The 21,178-nt window shown below is 35.7% G+C and overlaps 1 protein-coding gene across 2 annotated transcripts; it reads right to left on the bottom strand.

Annotated features, from left to right (window-relative positions):
- Window positions 1-8,173: 8,173 nt before the first annotated feature.
- Window positions 8,174-19,559, bottom strand: LOC136222097 (mediator of RNA polymerase II transcription subunit 15a-like). Of its 2 annotated transcripts, none has more exons than XM_066009573.1 (12): window positions 19,374-19,559; window positions 18,784-18,929; window positions 17,719-17,830; window positions 17,405-17,528; window positions 14,220-15,590; window positions 13,476-13,546; window positions 12,192-12,266; window positions 10,712-12,046; window positions 10,267-10,608; window positions 9,655-9,855; window positions 9,493-9,581; window positions 8,174-8,716 (listed from the first exon to the last, which is right to left on the bottom strand). In XM_066009573.1, exons 2-12 carry the CDS (start codon window positions 18,900-18,902, stop codon window positions 8,509-8,511), a joined length of 4,047 nt encoding a protein of 1,348 aa, XP_065865645.1. In that variant the 5' UTR covers window positions 18,903-18,929; window positions 19,374-19,559; the 3' UTR covers window positions 8,174-8,508. The 2 variants fall into 2 exon arrangements, with proteins under 2 accessions (XP_065865645.1, XP_065865646.1); XM_066009574.1 differs by having other exon boundaries at window positions 18,784-18,932.
- Between the last annotated feature and the right edge of the window lie 1,619 nt (window positions 19,560-21,178).

The raw sequence follows: 21,178 nt of genomic DNA on the forward strand, positions 1-21,178 counted from the left end.
TTTTTTCTTTTTTTTTAAGTTTCGAAAATTTCCAGATTTCTGAAAATTTTCCAGATTTCTGAATTCCAGAAATCTGGAATATTTTCATATTTCCGAAGAAATCTGGAATATTTTCAGATTTCCGAAGAAATCTGGAAATCGGAAATTAAAAAAAAAGAATAGAAAAAAAAGAAGAAGAAGAAGGAAGGAGAAGGAGAAGGAGAGAAGAAGAAGTAGAAGGAGAAGGAGAGAAGAAGAAGAAGAAGGAGGAGGAAGGAGGAGGAGAGAGAGAGGAAAAAAAATAAAAAAATAAAAAAATAAATTGAATTTCCAACCTTACCCATGTGCCACGTCAGCACTTTAACGGTGTTAAGCCATTTTCCGTTTTTCGGGGTAACGGCGCAAACCACAGTCTTTTTTTTTGTATTAACAAACCACAAGGGTTTTTTTGGAAGAACATGAAACCACATGGTTTTTTTTTTGGAATTTACCCCAAAAATAAATTATATTTAAACATACAAATCCATTAAAACGTTAATTATTTTTTTTTGGTAGAAAAAGAAAGGAAAAAACAAACAAAAAACCAAAAAAGAGGCCTAACCCGGGATTAGCCTTGGGAAGCTAACCCCACCACATCATCCAAAAGGAGAGAAGTAAGGAAAGTAGGAGGATAAGCGAAAGTAGTGACTCCCAACATCTTCTCGTGGCCCTCAGCTGCTAAACGATCTGCCACCCGGTTCTGTTCTCTGAAAATATGGCTAAAGTTGATGGACTCAAAGGAAGAACAAATCCTTTTAATACCTTTGATTAAATTCTGGCTCTTCAAACAAAAAGTATTCTCCTCTGATATCATTTTGATAGCTTCGAGGTTATCAGATTCCACAAGCAACTTCTTCAAGCCCAGACTCTTAGCAAGTCTAAAGCCAGAAAAGATCCCCCAAAGATCGGCAGAAAAGGAAGAACCCATCCCAAGATTCTGAGCGAACCCAGAAACCCAAACCCCCCCCATCATCTCTCAGGACTCCTCTAGCAGCGATTTTCCCATCCTTCAGACAGGAGCCATCAGTGTTTAACTTCACCAACCCTCTGCTAGTCCTACACCAGCCCAAAAGATGGACCGCCTTCCTCTGGATAGATTTAACAAGAGGGTCCTCTATGAAGCTATCAATAATACTGCAGAATTTTTTAGAGAAGAAATCAACCAAATTTGGAATAATAACCGTTTCTCCTTCAAAAATATCCAAATTCCTCCATTTTCAAATCTGGTGACAGACAACTGCAAAGATGATATCACCATGCTCCTGATTGGCCAGCAGTTTACCATTAACACCATCAGTAAACCAGTCAAGACCAGGATGGGACAAGAAGGCAGACAACAACTGGTTAGGGAGAACTTTCCTCCACACCTCTCTACTCCTAGAACAGTCCCTTAGAGCATGGCAAATGGTTTCCTCATGCCCTCTACATCTACTACACGCCCCCGAAACCACCAAATGTCGCCTTTTCCTATTAGTATTAGTCAGCAATCTATTCTTGACACCAAGCCATAGGAAGCTCCTAATGCGATACGGGACTTTCAAAGCCCAAATCCTTTTCCAAATATCAGGGCGATGAAACTCCAAAATTTGATTGAAGGCCTCGAAGGCATATTTACAAGTATACATCCCATTATTAGTCAAAGCCCAACAGTTCCTATCCCTATCTTCCTTCTTATTACTAATCTTAACTCCTTTAATCCTCAAGAGAGTTTCAATATTAAGGAAAGAATCAAACTTTCACCAAATCCAATCCCCCCCAGAGTCAATCACATCAGCAATCCTCCAATCCCGAATATCCAGAGGCGGTGGGGAAGTACAAACCTCTAGTAAAGACTTTTTACCAATCCAGATGTCATTCTAGAAACTGATGGAATTTCCATTTCCCATATCCCAACCTATCCCAGAGCAAAACTCTGAGAACACATTGCTTAAGCCTTTCCAGAGAAAGGAACAATTAATAACTCTCTCATTGGGACCACCAAAAATCTTATCTTTTCTATATTTTCCGCATAACAAGCGAACCCAAAGAGAAGAAGGAAGCTGCCACATTCTCCACAGAAGTTTCATAAGTAAAACTTTATTATTGTCCCTTGCTTGTCTAATCCATAGGCCCCCCCTTATCTTTAGGTTGGCAAACCTCTCTTCAAGGAACGAGGTGAATTTTTTTCCCCTCCGTAGAATCCCCCCACAGGAAACGACGATTGATTTTATCAAGGTCCTTAAGCACCGGCTCAGGCAATTTGCAAGCTTGCATAATATGATTAGAAACTGCACATTGGCAGACTGAATCAGAGTAAGCCGGCCCGCCATAGACAGGGTTTTAGCTTTCCAACTAGCACATTTGCTATTAACTTTATTGAAAGTCTCTCTTTGAAATAAGCTTTAGAAACTCTATCACTATGGAGGGGGATCTCCAGATATTTACCTAAAGAATTGGTCAGAGGAATACCAGATATATCACTTAGCCTTTTACAAACTCTTTGACTCATGTTCTTTGAACACAACATCCAAGATTTTTGGATATTGAGCTTTTGGCCAGAAGCAGCGCAGAAGCAGCTAAAGATATCCATGATAACACCAATTTGCTCCTCATTCTCTTCCACGAATAACATAACGTCATCAGCGAAGAACAGATGAGTAATCGGGGGACAAAATTTATTGATGGAGACATGATGGAAACTCCCATCGCCAACCGCTTCTTGGATAAGGTGGGTTAACCTTTCCATAAAAATAATAAATAAGAAATGGCTCATAGGATCCCCTTGACGAATACCCCGAGAAGGAGTAAACTCCTCAGACATATCTCCATTAATCATGACCTGAAACACAGGAGAAGAAATGTAGGCCTTGATTAATCTCTTCCAATTATCAGGAATACCAGCTCTATCTAGACTATCAAGAAGAAAACGTTAATAAAATTTAGCATTTGTTTTATTAATACATTTATCCCAATTTTATTTAAATTTATGCTTACTTTACGTCATTCTTACATAATAAATAAATGTATAGTGATGAATGCAACTCTTTCACTTATATATCAACAAATGGTATAAATCGTTCCGACTACATAAAACTTTTATAAATTAATACTCGATAAATTAATAATTTACTTAAAATAATAACTTTTTCTGATCCCGATTTGGGCCAAATAAAAAATAATCAATTTTAATAAATTAATAAGATAATATTTTTTTGAAACAACTTTTTATAAATACATTGTTTTATTATCTCTATAAATTAATAATTCTTTAAATACATATCCCAAGTATATATAGATATATACTTAGGATAATTTAGCAAAATATGGCTCTATAGTACTTTGTTTTTTCTTGAAAATTGAATCTAGTTTAATTTCATCTCTAACTATTCTCGGTGCATTCAAAAGTTCTGGCGTACCCTTGTCAAATTGAATAAAAAATTGTAAAGAGTGGTTGACGTTATAATTGCTTCCTTTCTTGTGACTGGTTCCAAAGGTACCGAATCATCCCCAACTTCATCCTCAATTGAATTTGTATGACACTCTCCATAATTTCTCCTAAACTTTGAACTTGTGAGCATTTATTATTTTCACCTCTACAAATTAAAAATTATTAATTTATTGATTAATTAATATCTTTATAAATTAATAAAATTTTATTGTCTCAATATTATTAATTTATAGAGGTTTTACTGTAATTTTCTTTATAGGTATGTATAAATTAACAAAACCATTTTTTTAGTGCTGATATCTAAAGTTTGGAAATTAATGAATAAAAGCCCCAAAATTTATTTTTTACCTTTTGACAGAGGGTTTTGCTATACATCACCCCTATTTTACTTATCGTCGTCTCCTGTTTGACATTTTTGCCCTTTTCATTTTTCATTTTAAAAAAGTGAAATTCTCTCAACCCCGAAGAACAAAACGAAGAAAAATCATGCCTTCAAAACAAGGAAAAATACTTGAACATCTAAGTTTCGTATTTACCAATAATCTGAATTTAACGAATTTAACTTGAAACGAATTTTTTTTTCCGTTGAATTTGCTCTAAACGGGTAGCCCATACGGTCCGGTCCATGGACCGGTAGTATGAACTACCCGTTTTTACCTAGGAAAAACGGGTAGGCAACCCGTTTTTACCTAGGGAAAAACGGGTCCTAACGGGTTTATTTATTTATGTTTTTTAATTATAATAAATATTAATTATAGATAAATTATATATTGATTGGATAGAAAAAGCGTATAGATAAATTATTGATTGGAAATAAAAAATACGTATTGAAGTGTCCAATTAATTTTTATTTGGTAAATTATATTTATTTACCTTTTAAAACGTAAATTTAATTATACGTAAATTATGTATTGACTGGATAGAAAAAACGTATATATAAATTGTTGATTGGAAATAAAAAAAAATACGTATTAACGCGTGCAATTAATTTTTATTTGTTAATTTATATTTATTTATCTTTTAGAACGTAAATTTAATTATTGATAAATTATGTATTGATTGGATAGAAAAAACGTATAGATAAATTGGAAATAAAAAATACGTATTGAAGCGTCCAATCAATTTTTAATATTTATTATAATTAAAAAAATAAATAAATAAACCCGTTTTCCCTAAAGGAAAACGGGTAGCCTACCCGTTTCTCCTAGGTAAAAACGGGTAGCCTACCCGTTTTTACCTAGGAAAAACGGGTAAATTCGTTAAATTTCAGATTATTGGTAAATACGAAACTTAGATGTTCAAGTTTTTTTCCTTGTTTTGGAGGCATGATTTTTCTTCGTTTTGTTCTTCGCGGTTGAGAGAATTTCACTTTTTTGAATGAAAAATGAAAAGGGTAAAAATGTCAAACAGGAGGCGACGGTAAGTAAAATAGGGCCGACATATAGCAATCCACTTTGACAATTTAATGTTAACTTGTTACATTAAGTGACTCATGTGCCACATCAATATATTTTCATATTTATCTAGGTATCTATTGGCGGATAATATCCATTGAAAAATGATCAATATATATATATATAAAAGAATATGGTGCAAAAATACTTGTAAAATAGTGCAATTTTACTCCTAACGTTGATAGCTAAGAGCAATTTTACCTCTAATATTGACAAGTTAGGTGAATTTTAGACATTAATATAAAACACAGATATTTTGTTCCTTATTCTGCATCAATTGCACGAAAGTTATTTTAAAAAAAAGATTTTATATTTTTTGTGATTTAATAATAGAATTGAAGATTAACATTTTTAAATTCGGAAAAATATTTGAATTTTTTGTGTCCAACACGTACAAAATATAGTATATTTTTTAAAATTCACGTTTAATCATATATTTGTGATCTATTACTAATGAGTGATAAAATTGACGTACATGTGAAGTGTAGATGACAAGATTCATGACCGATTAGACAATTTGATGAATAATTTCTCCAATTGATCCAACTTGTTAATGTTAAGGATAAAATTGCTTCTGACTGCCAACATTAATAAAAGGGAAAATTACAAAACTAGGTCAAATGGGAGGTCCATTTACATATTTAACCATTTACTGAAATTACTACATATCTAGACTGATTTTGTGTGACTTTTCCATAATACCCTCAATATTTACACGCAGCTGTCTTCCTCCCGTCTGACTTCGCAGAGGTTAGTATATGCGAAGCTAATGTTTGGTTTAGTTGATGATTTTAGTTAGCATATGGGAAGCCTGCGAAGCTAATGTTTGATTTAGTTGATGATTTTAGTTAGCATATGCGAAGTCTGCGAAACTAATGTTTGGTTTAGTTGATGATTTTAGTTAGCATATGCGAAGCCTGCGAAGCTAATGTCTGGTTTAGTTGATGATTTTAATTAGCATATGTGAAGCCTGCGAAGCGAATGTTTGGTTTAGTTGATGATTTTAGTTAGCATATGCGAAGTCTGGATGTGTTTTTGACAAAATTTGCTAAGTGATATATAACAAAAAATGGCAAACAACAACGGATTCTAACATTATTTAACAAAAAAATCAGAACATAAATGAATACACCAACAATAATTCAGTGAGATTTATAGAATTAGGCATTTTCTTTGCGTTTCCCAATCTTCCGCCTCACGGAACGAGGTTGTCGTTCGCTCTAAAATCTCCCTCTTTCTTCCCTTTTCTCTGTTGTTCGCCTTCTTCCTCGTATTTTCTCTCACTGTTCACCTTCTTCTACCGTCTGTTCGCATTCTTCCTCTTCTTTGCTCTCACTGTTCACCTTCTTCTACCGTCGTTCACCTTCTCTCACCGTCGTTCGCCCTAAAATCGCCCTCTCGTTTTTCCTCTATCGCCGTTCGCTTCCCTTTTCTCTCACCGGAGTAGGAGTTGCTGGAGAACACCGTCAAATAACAACGGATTTTGCAGGTTAGATCCCTGTGGAAGGAGGATGAGCCATTTTGGGTGAAGAGGAAACCGTAAGGAAGAGGAAGATGAAAGATTGGGGGTATTATGGGAAAGTCACACAAAAACAGTCTAGATATGTAGTAGGTTGAGTAAATGAGTTAAATATGTAAGTGAGCTGTTATATACCGCACCCAAATTCCGGTCCACCGCCCATTTGTGACATATTTGCCCTCCTCACTTTTTGAAACAAGAAATGGAATTTTCTCAAATCCTCTCTACCTTCTTTGCATTTTCTATCCAAAATCATAAACCCGAACAACAATAATTAAAATTATGAAAATAATTGATATGTGACAATCCGAACCTCGAAAATGGATGATTACGAGTCGGAAACATTAAGATTTATATTTTTTTATCAAAGAACTCATGAAAATAATACATATTTTTCATGACGATTTTGTATTTTTCGTCACAAAAAATAGGAGAATTTTTAATTTTTCGTCATAAAAAATTGAATGATTTAGTATTTTTCGTCACTAAAAAGTTTACGATTTTGTATATTTCAAAATTTGGCCTAAACGGATGCGTCATACCACCCGACCCATGGCGGGAACGGATGCGGCGTACCACCCGACCCATGGCTGAACGGATGCCGCATACCGTCCGACCCATGGCGGGAACGGATGCGGCATATCGCCCGACCTATGGCGGGAGCGGATGCCGCATCCGTTTAGGCTAAATTTTAAATTTTCTCAAAAAAAAAATTTCTCAATTTTGACAAAATTTTTATGGCAAGGGCAAAATTGTCCAATGGGGGCGGTGATAGGGAATTTGGGTGCGGTATAGAGCAATACCCAATATATAAATGGGCTTCCCATTTGACCCATTTTTGTAATTAACCCTTAATACAATTGCACAATTTTAGACGTTGGGGATAAAATTGCTCCTAGGTGTAAACGAATAAGTATTTTTGCACGTTATCCCATATATATCATCAAATAACCTCAGTCTTCAAAGGAATTCAACCTCAACATTTACACAAGCAAAACAACTTCATAATCTCCATATCTCCATCTTACCATAGGATGATCCAAATGATCCAAGAGAATGATGAACTTTGATCTCTATCTTCTTGAACAAGAACAAGCCGCCCAAACTTCTGAACCTCGACAGAGGAAATGTGTAAGATGCAATCATGAAGCTGTTGCGACTCTTCGCATACTTGTATATGGATCCCTTGTTGATACTTTCGATGAATACATAAAAATTAATAAGTCCACGATATTAGAATGTGTCAAAATTTCTTATCGTCCTGTTATCTAGGTGTATAGGCATTTGTATATGGGAAAGCCTAATATTGCCGATGTACAATGTTTGATTCAGATGCACGAGGTACATCATGGAATCTCTCATATGCTTGGCAGTCTTGATTGTATGGATTGGGCTTGAAAGAGTTGTCTAGTTGCGTCGAAAGCGCAATACACTTGAAGAGATTATGAACATCCAACAATTATGCTTGAAGCAATCGCTTCAATAGATCTTTAGATATAACACGCATATTTCAGTATTGTTGAATCCAACAATGACTTTAATATTATGAGCATGTTCAATTTGTTCCAAGACAATTTAAGAGGAACAGCTCCACCAGTGTAATTTTATGTTAACAACAAGACATACAATATATGGTATTACCTAACTGATGTACAATATAGGGTAATATATCAGTTAGACAATCTGACTGTATGCACCGAGACCATAGATGTATTTAAAATAAATAAACCTTGGAAGGAAATACAAAAAGGAAGATGGTGAGAATTCCAGAGCAAAGTGGTTATATTAATGCATATACAGTGATGGAAATACAAGTCTTCTTCCCTACTAAGCACTAAGCACAAAAAAAAAAAAAAACAGTACATAAATAATACATAATGTATTCAGTAACTGTACACCACGGAAGATTAGACCTCATAACTTCACATGGACATAACTAATATAAAACATCAAATTACACAACACCCTTCCTAAAGGCAGAGAAAATATGTGTATCCCTCCTTTAGAATGCTTGTCAATCTGCAGAAAACTGCTTTGATTGACCTGATGCATGGAGAGGCTTGTTAGAAACTCTTTAGCTTCAAAAATGATCATGCTGCACTCAAGCAATTTTCCCAAGTTCCATATTTTGAGCTGAAGCTGCCACCACCACTCTGTTGTGCATGCTCCGAAATAACTGCACGGGCACAAACATCCCACGTCCTTGCTATCTCCCCAAGTGACATGGGTTGGGAAAGGGTTCGGAGAGAGATGCCAAACCTTGACTTGGCCTTTACTGACAGATCTTCATATTCCTTACTGTTCAAGTGTGAGTCAAGTTAGTTCGCACGGATAAACAAAATGACAGATTTTTGTTTACAACTTTGTTCTACTTCTACATGTCCAATAATGCTGCAGTAAAAATATATAAATATATAAATTAATTAATTATGCTTTTATGGCGTGCCTTGAGAGGTTTGATACCAAGTCGATTGAGAGTTGACTCGTTTCTAATTTTATTCCTGAAAATTATTCAAAAATCCTCTACTCTTTGCCGAACTTCTGTCATGTTATTATTTTTCCACATCTTAAAGCACAATTCTAAGACTCAACTTGGAACTGATAAAGAATGAAAAGCTCAAAAACTAGACACTTATTATTCCATTTGAATGCCTAGGTTAAATCTAGGGTTCCGAGATTATGTTTTATCAAAATGAAACATCCACCATGAAAAATATTATCTTTTTTTAAGAACATCTCTCTCTTTCTCTTCCATTCATCCAAATCGGTCCTTTAGAAATCCCCTTCCAAACCATATATGCAAATTGCAAAGCATCGATTGTTGCAACTTCTGCTATATCATATTTCCTTCTCTCGAAAAGCCTTTTCCTCAAAACAAGGGAAGATTTAAGAAAATAAAAAACTGAGAATGGTGGAAAAGTAAAAGAGGGCAGGAAAAATTGGAAGTGCCGAGAATGCTGTGCTCGGAGAGAGAGAGAGAGAGAGAGAGATCCATGACATATTAAACTATCAGCACATGAGAAAAGGAGCCGATGTATAAAGGGATGAACTAAAAAAAAACCTTGTTCCATTACCTGATTTCAACGGGCAACTTGTCTAGTAGTATTGGAGAGCAACTAGGATAATTTGTGGGCACGAGTAACCTAAGGGGCTGAATTGGTGACTGCAAAATAGCAAAGCACATATAAATACCGAATCAGGTAGCATATTACTTCACATTAGGTCTGACAGCTTACCATTTGCGCTGAAGCATACTGTGATTTTAAGTTTGGACTTAGAGCTACGGCAATGAAAGAGCACTTGACAATGGTTCCATCACCCCCTTCCGCAGCTGCTGCAGCTGTAGTTGGATCAACATCTTCCTCACTAACATCAACCACTGTGTCTATGAGCCGAAGATTTATTTCACGTATCTCTTCCAACAGGGCATGATTAGCCTGCAAGAAGCCATTCAAGCTAAAATGAAATATCCAAGCAAATATGAGTATAAACAATATGCCAGTGAATCACAATGAATGAAACCAATTAAAAATTTTCTTGCACCACGATTTTTTTGGCCGTTTTTCTTTTCCTAATAGCACAAAAAAAAAAAAAAAAAAAAAATCTTAAATTATCCATCAAATATTGTAGCATCTTCCTCCAAAATTCACTGTTCTGGTACTCATACATGAAACACCTATCGCAATACAACAAGGATGATGGCAGATAATCCATAATTTTAGGATATCCTTCTAAAACCCAACATGTGGAAAAGAAACTACTAGTTATATATTATATAGAGTTGAACGTCATCTCATGAGAATCCAGAATATTTAAAACAGTTACAGGGAGTAAAAACGTATTAATACCTCAAGTCGAGGCCTCTTTACACTTGATGTTGCTGTTGACTCCAAATCAGAAGTATCTGGACCACTGAACTTAAAGCTGTCACTCACACTGCCTGCTGATGATACAACATTCAAGGGCATAGCACTGGTATAACGCTTCATTTTCCTTGTCCCAGTCATTCCATCTTGAGTGATAACATTTCTGGCTTGAAGACGACAGTTTGTCATTGCTACCAAATCCTCACCAACTGCAGCTCTAGATCCATTACCTGGGGCTGACCCAGCAATTCTGTCAATCATGCTGACAACAGAGCCGATGTCACTGACAGAGGCACTCAATGCTTGAGAGGACATAGACTTAACCTGAGAATCCCAATTAAGGCATAAGCATATCAGCCAAAACAAATTTCAAACTGGATTTCGTGGAATTGATGAGTAACAAGAAGATGAAAGGGGCATGACTAACCGCTTTAATCAAGCGCTCTAGAGGTTGCTCTGTCACACTTGACTTGCCAGAAGCTATTGTACCAATACCATTACCATGACCGCCACCATCAGAAACAGTAAACTCCGCAAGCAAAGGTGACGCAGATATCCCAGGAGTACCAATGGCAAGGGATGGAGCAGGTGGTTGAGCAACAGTTGCTTGTTGCTGTCCTATGTTCCCAGCATTAGAGAGCGAGGACAACCCGGATACAGGTTTCTCAGAATCTCCTGGCATGGGGGATGGAGCTAATGGAGTCGAAGGAGACGGGACAATGAAAGGAGAGTTTGCAGACTGCAATGGTGTTCCGGCTTTGGTTAGAGATGATAGTAAATTTTGTTGATCAATCTGTGGAGAAGAGTTTTGGGACAATTGTGGAGACGCAGCCTGAAGCAATTGAGGTGAAGATATAGGAAAGGATGCTGCTGATTTCATCTGTTGATGGGTGTAAGGAGTGCGCTGACCTCCTGAGATATGTTGCTGAAAGACACCTGGCTTAACCCCCATCCCCTGTCTGAGCTTAAGCTCATTGATATCATTCATCTGATACCCCTGTTGCATTTGATGCGCCTGCATCTGTGCAGGTAATTGCTGCTTTGCTTGCTGGTTGAACTGCTGCTGCTGTTGTTGCTGCTGTTGTTGCAACATCTGCTGCTTCAATAACTGTTGCTGCATCTGGCGCTGTTTGAATTGTTGAGACTGCATCATCTGTTCTTGCTGTTGTTTCAGATGCTGGTGTTGAAGCATATTAGGATTTGACTGAAGAGGAATATTTGGTTGAAGCATATTCACACCACTCTGCGATGAGAAATTGGTAAGGTTGCCTTGTTGAGGAGCACTCACGCTATTCTGTTGCAGAGTTCCTTGGCCTGAATCTAAACTGGAAGTTGGCTGCAGTGAATTAATCAAGGTCTGCTGTGATGTCGAAACACCAGATAAAGAAGACAGAGAAGTATGTTGCATGACCGCCATATTGTTCTGCTGCATATTTGGTACAGACCCTTGCATGTTCATTGACTGAATTTGTGGATTCATCTGATTTTCATTGGACTGCACCTGAGAAACCTGAGATTGTGGTTGCTGCATGTGAGGCTGGCCAAGCTGTCCTTGTTGCAGTGGAGGAACAGACTTCCTAAGTTTATTTGAACTTATAAAATTTATGATCTGCTTCTCATAGGAACCCAACTTCTCTTTGAAAGTAGGCAAAATATTACTTTTTGAAACCTGCAAGAATGATATTATGCGCTCTAGCATGGTCTTGAATATTTTTAGTTTCTCAAGCTGCTCTGATTTGGGTGGTTGTGGAAGAGAATCATGCTGGAAACACAAAGACCATATAGTCATAAGATTCAAGAATTGCATCAAATCTTTCCAGAAATAATTAATGAAAACTGATTTTTAGTTTCTACAGATAATAAAAGAACACATGAATGGCAGAACAAATATGAAAGAGCCAACTCACCATCTGTAGCTTTGACGCAATTTTCTGGTGCATTTCATTTAGTTCAGGCAAATACATCTCCTTCATTGTTTTGATCTAGAAATAAAAAAAAAATTAATAGTTATAATAGTTAATTTCTTGAAGTTCTCCATTTCTTCTGTTGAGACAGCAAAATAAAAAAAGTTTTCCATCTGCATGCATAAGGAATCTATGAGGACATAAGACCTAAAATTGTAGAAAAGAATAAGGCCCTGTTATTTTTTACTGAAATTAAGTAAACTGAACTCAACTGAATGCTCCTACTTAACTGAAATTATATTATTAGACTTTAAAAATAGCAATAACTAAAATAAAAATCATAAAATAATAATAATAATAAAATAATTATAATAAATAATTATAATTATAATAAATAATGATAAATTACTGAACTGAACTGAAAATTAATGAACACAATGCTACTTAACTGAACTGAAATTAAGTGACAAAGAACCGGGCCTAACATCGCCAAATGGTTGAGAAAGGCATGCTTATTGTCATAAAATGTAAAAGAATGAAATCTTCAAGTAATCTACCAGTTTAGTTGAGAATACAGCTCATTTTACATCTTCCAAAATTACTTATTTTGCATTATTCTACTTTCCCAAGGACAAAATAGATGTTAAAATAAAAGACCCTTCCAAAAAGAAAAAATTTCCTGTAAGCTAAAAAATATAAATGAACCTTGTCTCTAGTCTTCCCTGATTTGAATTTTGAATCGTGCTTTTCCAAATACTAAAAGAAATTTCGCCTATAGAAAATGAATAACTATGGCAATAAAACAAATCTGACTATAAAAATGCAGCAGTTACACATAATTTTGAACAAGTTGTCTATTTATTTCACTTGCACTTTTCTCTGTACCTTTCATCTTTAGAATTGATTCAAAGTACATATGAAGTAAATGAAATTAAATGCGAATCATGCAGATTAATAACAATCACAAGAAACTGAAGGAAAGAGCTACTTAAAATCAAAATATAACAATGCACGCATGTTGAGGCTAGAGCATACAAAACAGGCTTTAGGGTAAAAAAGCACCAGATGGTTTTTAGATTCAAACCAAAATATAGCAAAACAATTGAAGCCTAGTTCTTTATTGTGGCATATGTCCTATTAGAATGATTACTATGGTTTCAAACTTATCTTAAATATTTTTTTCTAAACCAACAGTTTCCCACATCTAAACTCTAATAGGAAAATCCTTTGGTTAAGTCTAGTAGCAAATAAACTTCCTCTCAACACACAATAAGCAAATGAAATTACCTTTTGGTGAACTTCCTCTTGCCAATCACCTCCATTTGAGTTTCCAGTTTGTGCAGTTGAATCAAGTGATGCTATGAGAAATTGTACAATAAGAACAATGAAATAATTAATTGAATATGCAATTGAGGTAAATACATGCTGGGTGGATTTGAGAATAAGTGAAGGAAACTATGTCACTCAGTCCTATGACAAAAAAAATGAGATACATCATAATAAATTGAATATGCAATGGAGGTAAATTGTCATTGCTGAAAGGAATAGTAGAAACTCGAACAGAAAGAGAGAGAAATAAAAAAAATAGCATTTCATTAATAACATTGGGATCAGTAGAACAAGAGGCTATAGAGAAAAGGTAGAGATCACTGGGGCTCAATTAATCTTCATTGCTAATAATGGGATCGGTAGAACAAGGAGCTACAGAGAAAAGGTAGAGATTACTTGGGCTCAATTCAGATAGATCAAGATTTGAAAAGACAAAGGGATTAAGAATTATATCTCAAGTGCATATTTCAAGAACATCTATATAGTATCAAAGCCAAATACTGTCTCTTCAAAGTCATCTATCCAAATGATCCTTAAATCCTTCACAAATCTTTCAGAAAGTTATATAGCAAACAACCTTGACTTGAACTGTGAAGCTATTAAATAGTAATAAAAATTTAGGCATTTGTGCAATACATAGTAAGACACAACCTCAAATGCAAATAATCACATTACTAAGAACTGCAAGGATGTATAACATACTTGATGACGTCTCTGGAAGAGGTCTTTGTGATTGATATAATTGTTTTTGTGGATCAATTACATTCTGTTGCTGAAGCAAGGAACCTGGCACTTGACTAGATGCTTGGAGCCCTGGCTGCATATCTCGCTGTATTTGATTAGGCTGCTGCTGCAGACCCAGCTGTTGTTGCAACTGGGTTGGCTGTGATTGCATCTGTGACATCAATTGATGTTGTGATAGCTGTTGCTGTGATTGATGCCCTTGAGCTGGCAACATGTTTGATGCATTTTGTTGTGTTTGCTGCTGCAGTGGAACCTTGGGACGTTGCAACATGTGCGAAGAATGCTGATTAGTTTGCATGGTTGAATTTCCAGGTTGGGTTCCAAGCAGCTGCTGTTGCTGTTGTAAACCAGAGACATTGCTTTGCGAGCCTAATTGCTGTTGATGCAGACTTGAGAGGTTATTCTGCTGAGCCATTAAATGCTGCTGCTGCTGTTGTTGCTGCTGATGTTGCTGGAGATTTTGAAGGTTATTCTGCTGTCCCAGCAGCCTCGGCTGTTGCTGCATATCTCCAACATTGTTTTGTTGCCCAGTTAACTGATTTTGCTGCATATTTGCAGCATTTGGTTGTTGGGACATTAGCTGCTGCTGCTGCTGAGTAGGCAAAAGCGACTGCTGCATCATTGGTGGTTGCTGTTGATGAACGCTTGCAGCCTGTTGCATCTGTTGCTGCTGTCTAAGGACTGATTGCGGATGTTGAAGCATAGATTTCCCAGATTGTTGAGCCGAAGATGGCTGGTTCTGTTGAAGACCAGAGAGATTCGCCGATTGAATCATGGAAGGTTGCATAACAGATGACGTTTGCATACTAGATTGCTGAGAAGTTGGCTGTAATATGTTTTGCTGCTGCTGCTGCTGTTGTTGTTGCTGCATGTGAGATTGTACAAGTGTGTGCTGAAGATTTCCTTGCTGATGGAACTTCTGCTTTAAAAGTTGTTGTTGATACAGATATTGCTGAGAATTTTGTGGTTGTTGTTGCTGCTGTTGTGGAACAACCTGCTGCCTTCCTTGCATTTGTCTTTGAGGATTGGCGAACATATTGGAAGGCACCCCCTGTCCCATTGAATTCCCTGATGAGCTCTGTGAAACTCCAGAAATATTCTGCATGGTAGGATTCTGCCCAACAACATTAGGGATAGAAGTTTGTGATAAGCCAGAAACAGGAGGCAGTGAAGATGTCAAGCTGGCAGAACTTTGAACCCCTGTGGATCCCATATTAGTTGGGATATTCTGTGATAAAATTTGTTGACGTGCTTGCGACTGATTAGCTGACATTGCCATAGGAAGAGCCTGCCCTTGATTGTGAACTTGAGGCTGCATATTATGAGACGCTGTTCAGGATAGATGAGAACAGAAACTATGTAAGAAAATAATAAACGGACAATGAATTCAAAAATCAGAAACTATTCCTCTAGTGAAAAATAACTAAGTGTCTAACTCTAAGGTGATGTTTGTTAAAATTGAAATTAAATGCTGAAAAAATAAATATTAAATTTAAAGTGTTGAACATTATAAACGCTGAAACTATTAAACGGTGGATTTGTTTGATAAAATATTAGAAATAAAGTATTGAATTCTAGGATATTGATGTATTTTCAGGTATAAATATTATTTTCATAAGAAACTATATGAAAAGTGATCATGTAAATATATTTAAAGAGTATAGAAATTATTTGTACATAAAATTTTATGATATTAATATTCTTAATGTTGAACATTAAATATTCTGACTTATAAGCATAGTTTTAAAAAGCGAAAGGCGAGTCAAGGCGACAAGGGAAAAATATCGCCTTGAGGCGAGGCGACGACCTTTAGCACGTGAGGCGACAAAAAATTAGAAAATCAAATAAAATAAAATTAACTCAATAAAAACTAGTAGTACTTAAGGATAGTTTAATTTCTAAACTTGTAAACCAAAATAACTTAAAAGTCTAATAATAAAGTGCTAATTCTTAAATCAAAAAAACATAATATTAAGCATCTTCATCCTCCAAATCCAACTCCTCATCAAGATCTATATCCCCATCAAGATCTTCCACTTCATCATCCTTGTATTCTTCTTCTTCTTCTTCATCTTCAACTTGATACTCATCATCATCTTCATCATGGACCTCATCTCTAACAACTCGAGGAGGATTCGCTTTTGACGGGAAGAGGAGGTGTTTCCTCTAACGTATGTCTTTGTGACATTAGCACTTGGGGTAGGGGTAGCACTTTTGCCTTTTTCCCTAGTACGGTAGACATCTTCTTCCGCTCCACTAGCTTTAGCAACCATATCCCAACCCAAATCGTCATCCTCAAATACAAGCTCATCATCATCACTATTATTCTCTCCCTCCATTCTACCCGTCAACAACTCGTTACAATCATCAATATCCTTCAAAGTAATGGTGTCCTTAATCCCTTTTCGATTCTTCAAAGCTCGATTATACTTCAAAGCTCGGTGGTGGAGGAGAAGCAGAGAGAGTCGTTGGAGTTGAGTGAGTTGGGTTTTGGGGTCGGGCTGTCTGTGTCTGTTTTGTTTTAATATAAAATAGGTTTTTTTTATTTTTTTTAAAGAAAATGCTGACTCGGCTCATTTAACGCCTTACCTGCAAGAGGCCATCGCCTCTCGCCTGAGTCGGTGAGGTCAACCGCCTTATGGAAGGCGGTGGGGTGATCGCCTCTGTCGCCTCTCGCCGAAAGAGGCGATCGCCTTTTAAAACTATGCTTATAAGATTAATTGATCTTTGACTTCATTGAAAATTTTAAGTTATGTTATGAAACAAGCTGAAAACTAATAAGCACTTAACAAATTGATTTTAAGTGTTGAATTTGGTTATCAAACAGCCCCTAAGTCTTGCATTTCCTTTGTGCCTTTCTGTTCACGAATTTTAAACTTTCAAATTTCATAGAGAGAGAGAGAGAGCAAGATAGAAGATATGCAGCCACTTTAGATTCTCCAGTAATATAAAAGTTACAGAGCACAATTCTTTTAATGTATCGAGGTGGATTTTGACCATCAACCTGAGTTCTAAAAGTTGTACCACTACAAAAGTTCATCTCCCAAACAGAGACTAGAATCAGTGCAGGGAAAAGAAGGAAAAATGATGAAGTTAACAGTTTGACTAGCATTTCACATAATTCTTCTCAATCTAGGAATTACCTCCAGAATCAGGGGGCCTGTTGTTGTTGCCAGATGGGTTGGGTGGTAAAGAATTGGGAATTGAAGTTTGAGACTTAGACTCCATGGTAAGCATCTTCAAAGATATTTTCCGCAGATAATCAGACTGAAGCAGAGATCATGAAATAAAGAAGAAAGTTAGGCAAAACAAAACAATAATGTACTTTTGAATTTCAAAAGAGTTTCCAGTGTTTCTCTCCTTAAGTCTCACCCAAATTTTTTACAGTTCAGAAAACATCACCTATCCCTATAGGAGAATTAACAAATATATTCACATCACCTATCCCCATTATCACCTGGCTCATGGCAGCAGTATAAATCTTTTCCTCAAAACGTACAGCAATTTTCTTCAGCTCTTCTAGTCCCTCTTGGCCAGAAAATGGAAGATGCCTCTTCAATGTCTCCATTCTATGCATGAAAAACGATTAATTTTTCAATTTAGATTACAAGCATTGGAAAGTTAGTAGCCAGCTACTTCAGAAAACCTCGACTGGTAACATGCCGATAGCATAAGAATGCATTTACAGTCACATTCTGATATGACTGCATGTCAGCAAAATTGTATAAACTGGAAAATATGCATGACATTGTCCACCACATCATTTTCTTCTCACCTATTTTGCCTGGAGGTAACAGACAGTAAGAGTTGTTTGTTCACCTGTGTCTTGGAGTTTGTATTTTGGAGCTTTTGCTTTTTTTAGAAACTGAAAGCTTCTTTTACACTAACATAGAAAAAAATTTGCAGCCTTAATTGCAAAATTTAAGTTTTTGTTTAATGTATTATTATGGGTTTATCTAGTACATAAAAGCTTCGATAATCATTCCATAATGTAAACCAAAAAATTTACCTTCCAGTTATAAAATTGTAATGCAGTCATCTCATACAAATTAAAGCAAAAAATATAGATACTTTTTTAATCATGACAAACCACTACCAGTTGTCATGTTAGAAAAAAAGGATGACAGGCAAAACAATCATAATTTGAAATTGAAAAGTTCTAATCCGTTTTGGATTGCGCATGTAAGCTCAATTGAAGATTAAAAGTCCACCATTGGCCTTTTTGTGATGCAGGTATCAGATTCCAACAGCAGAAACTTAAACTCCACATTTTCCGCTGTTGAATTAAAAATAGATGTTCACAATTGTTTTAGGAAAAGAATTTGAATATGAATAACAAATAAAGTTGCATCCAGCTCATTTCTAATACAACCAAACTACAATGTCATTTCCAATGTCTCCCATTCAAATAAATTACTAAACTTGAACAGAGTTACTGCTAATGAAAGTTTTTGATGCAATAACAAAATTGACAGCAAAGAAAAGCCCAGTTTATTGAATTTAAACGAAATGAAATACTAACATCTTATTGACAATTCTTTGCCGTGAATCAGGTGGCAACTGAGTTCTCCAATCACCTCCTGTCTCCACAGAAGGTTCAGCGCCTTGAGCAGCAGTAGGTCTCCAATTATTGGTATCCATCACAATCCCACAAAGTAAGAGTTAGCGCTGCTAAAGAGAATTTGTATAAACCGTTAGAATAACTCAAAAGGCAAGCAAAACAACTGCACTGAATCAATGCAAGGCACGTTTCAAATTATCTAGAAGAAAAACAATAAGCAATTTTTATGACTTCAAACTTTTCCATTGCACTAAATCATAATGATAATGATCTAATGAAATAAGATAACCAACTAATTTATTTCAAGGATAATAGAATCAGAAGTTTAAAAACCGGCCATAAAAGGCAATCAATTGTTCGCTTCCGACCATTCAGTTTCGCAATTGACAACCGTATATACATATACAAAAGAAACCCGGAAACGATGATTCATCACTAAAATTGAATTTTAACCACTATCGCATAAAAGAGTTCCATGAATCCATAAAAAATCATAAATATGTATAATAATAAGTGAATGAATGAAGGAAAGGAGGAAAAATATCATCCACCTTGAGTTAGGAAGGAGCTCGGCCCTAGGACGCAAGTCAACAATTTATAAGGTTCGGCGACTAAGCAATCGATCTCGATTATTGCTATAATGGGCGAGGTTAACGACGAATAGTGGGAAATGATGGTTGCTTTGTTATTACGGAGACTGAAGCTTTGAGCGAATTAGAAGACAAAAAGTCAGAATTTTCAATATTCTCGAGTCAATCAAAATTTTTCTATTCTCAAATTTATCTAATTTCCTCATTTGAGTTATCCAACAACATGTCCCATTCTTCACACTATGGAAATTCACCACCATATAATTTTCTCCAAATGGCTTCAAATATTTATAAACTAAATAAAAAAAAAAAAGTCTAGTATTAAAATGAATCTAGGAACAACATCGGCATCTAAAACCCGACCTATACATTATGTTTAAGAGTTGAAAAATACGGTCATATATAATAAAGAGGAATCAAACCGAAAAGGTAAATTCAAATGGAGTAAAAAAGACATTATACTTTTGATAAGTGGATAACTTAATACATTTAAGGATGAAATCGTGGGGAATGACCAAATTTCTGTAAAATTTTGGGACCGAATCGTGGAATACTTCAACACCAACCACAAAGCTGAGGAACGGAGAATTGGAAGGTAATGCAAAGACCATTGGAATAAGGTGAATCAAACGGTGTTATGTTTCAATGAATATTATAAACGAGTACAACAAGCACATCATAGTGGTTGGTCTGATGAGCAAATTCTTGAGAATGCACATCAAATGTATAAATCTCAGAATAACTCAAATTTTCGGTTGGTACATTATTGGAGATTGATACAGGATGAGCCGAAATGGAATAGAGTCTACCAACCACAAGGTGGTAAGAAAACAAAGGTGCCAGAATCAGGGACATATATGTCATCATCCAACGCAGACATTAGTGACCGTGAAGTACGTGAGGTGCGTTCTACCGGCCAAAAGGCGGCTAAGATAAAAGGAAAGGAGAAAAATGAGCCGCATACTGAATTTATAAAGATTAATGAACGGAAAGCAGTATCATTGAAAAAATTAGTGAAGATAAAGGAGAAGGAAGCGGAACATAATAGAATGACAAAATATATGGATTATCTCGTCATGTACACGTCACACATGACTCCCCAGCAAAAAAAAAACCATGAAAATTTATGTACTTATATTAAGATTAATTTTTTAAAGTTGTAATTGTTATGCATGTTTTTTAATCTTATTATTATTATTATTATTATTATTATTATTATGTATTATTTTGTTTAAAAAAAGCTCATGGCTTATGTTTTATTTGAAATATTATTATTATGATTTTTTAAATTATTAACATAACGTAATTTTTATAGTTTCTATGAACAACTAATAGATGTAATATTTAATAAAAAAAACAACATCAACAACTAATAACTATAACATTTAATAAAAAAACAACACAATTTTTATAGTTTCCGAACCAACATAATGGGATACTGGAGCAGAGGATATCCATTTAGAGTGTGATACGTTTGTTAAAACTATTTCATTACTTCACGGAGAGAAAAGAAAATTATTTGTCTAATGTCAAGAAGCGGCGTGCAAAGATGTGGAACGAACATTTTGAGTACTTCAATCTCGTTTTGCCATAGCAGGGGCGGATGTACGGGGTCAAAGGGGTCATTTGCCCCCCACCCCCCCCCCCCCCCCCCCTTCATCCCCAATAAAAAAAAATTTAGTCCAAAACTTTGGTTCCCCTCAAAATGACGTCGTTTTGCCTTATGGGTTTTTTTATATAAAAAGAATAGTTAAGGTGCAAAAATA

Source organism: Euphorbia lathyris, chromosome 3 (genome assembly GCF_963576675.1).
Source record: "Euphorbia lathyris chromosome 3, ddEupLath1.1, whole genome shotgun sequence".
In the NCBI taxonomy this organism is placed as follows: domain Eukaryota; kingdom Viridiplantae; phylum Streptophyta; class Magnoliopsida; order Malpighiales; family Euphorbiaceae; genus Euphorbia; species Euphorbia lathyris.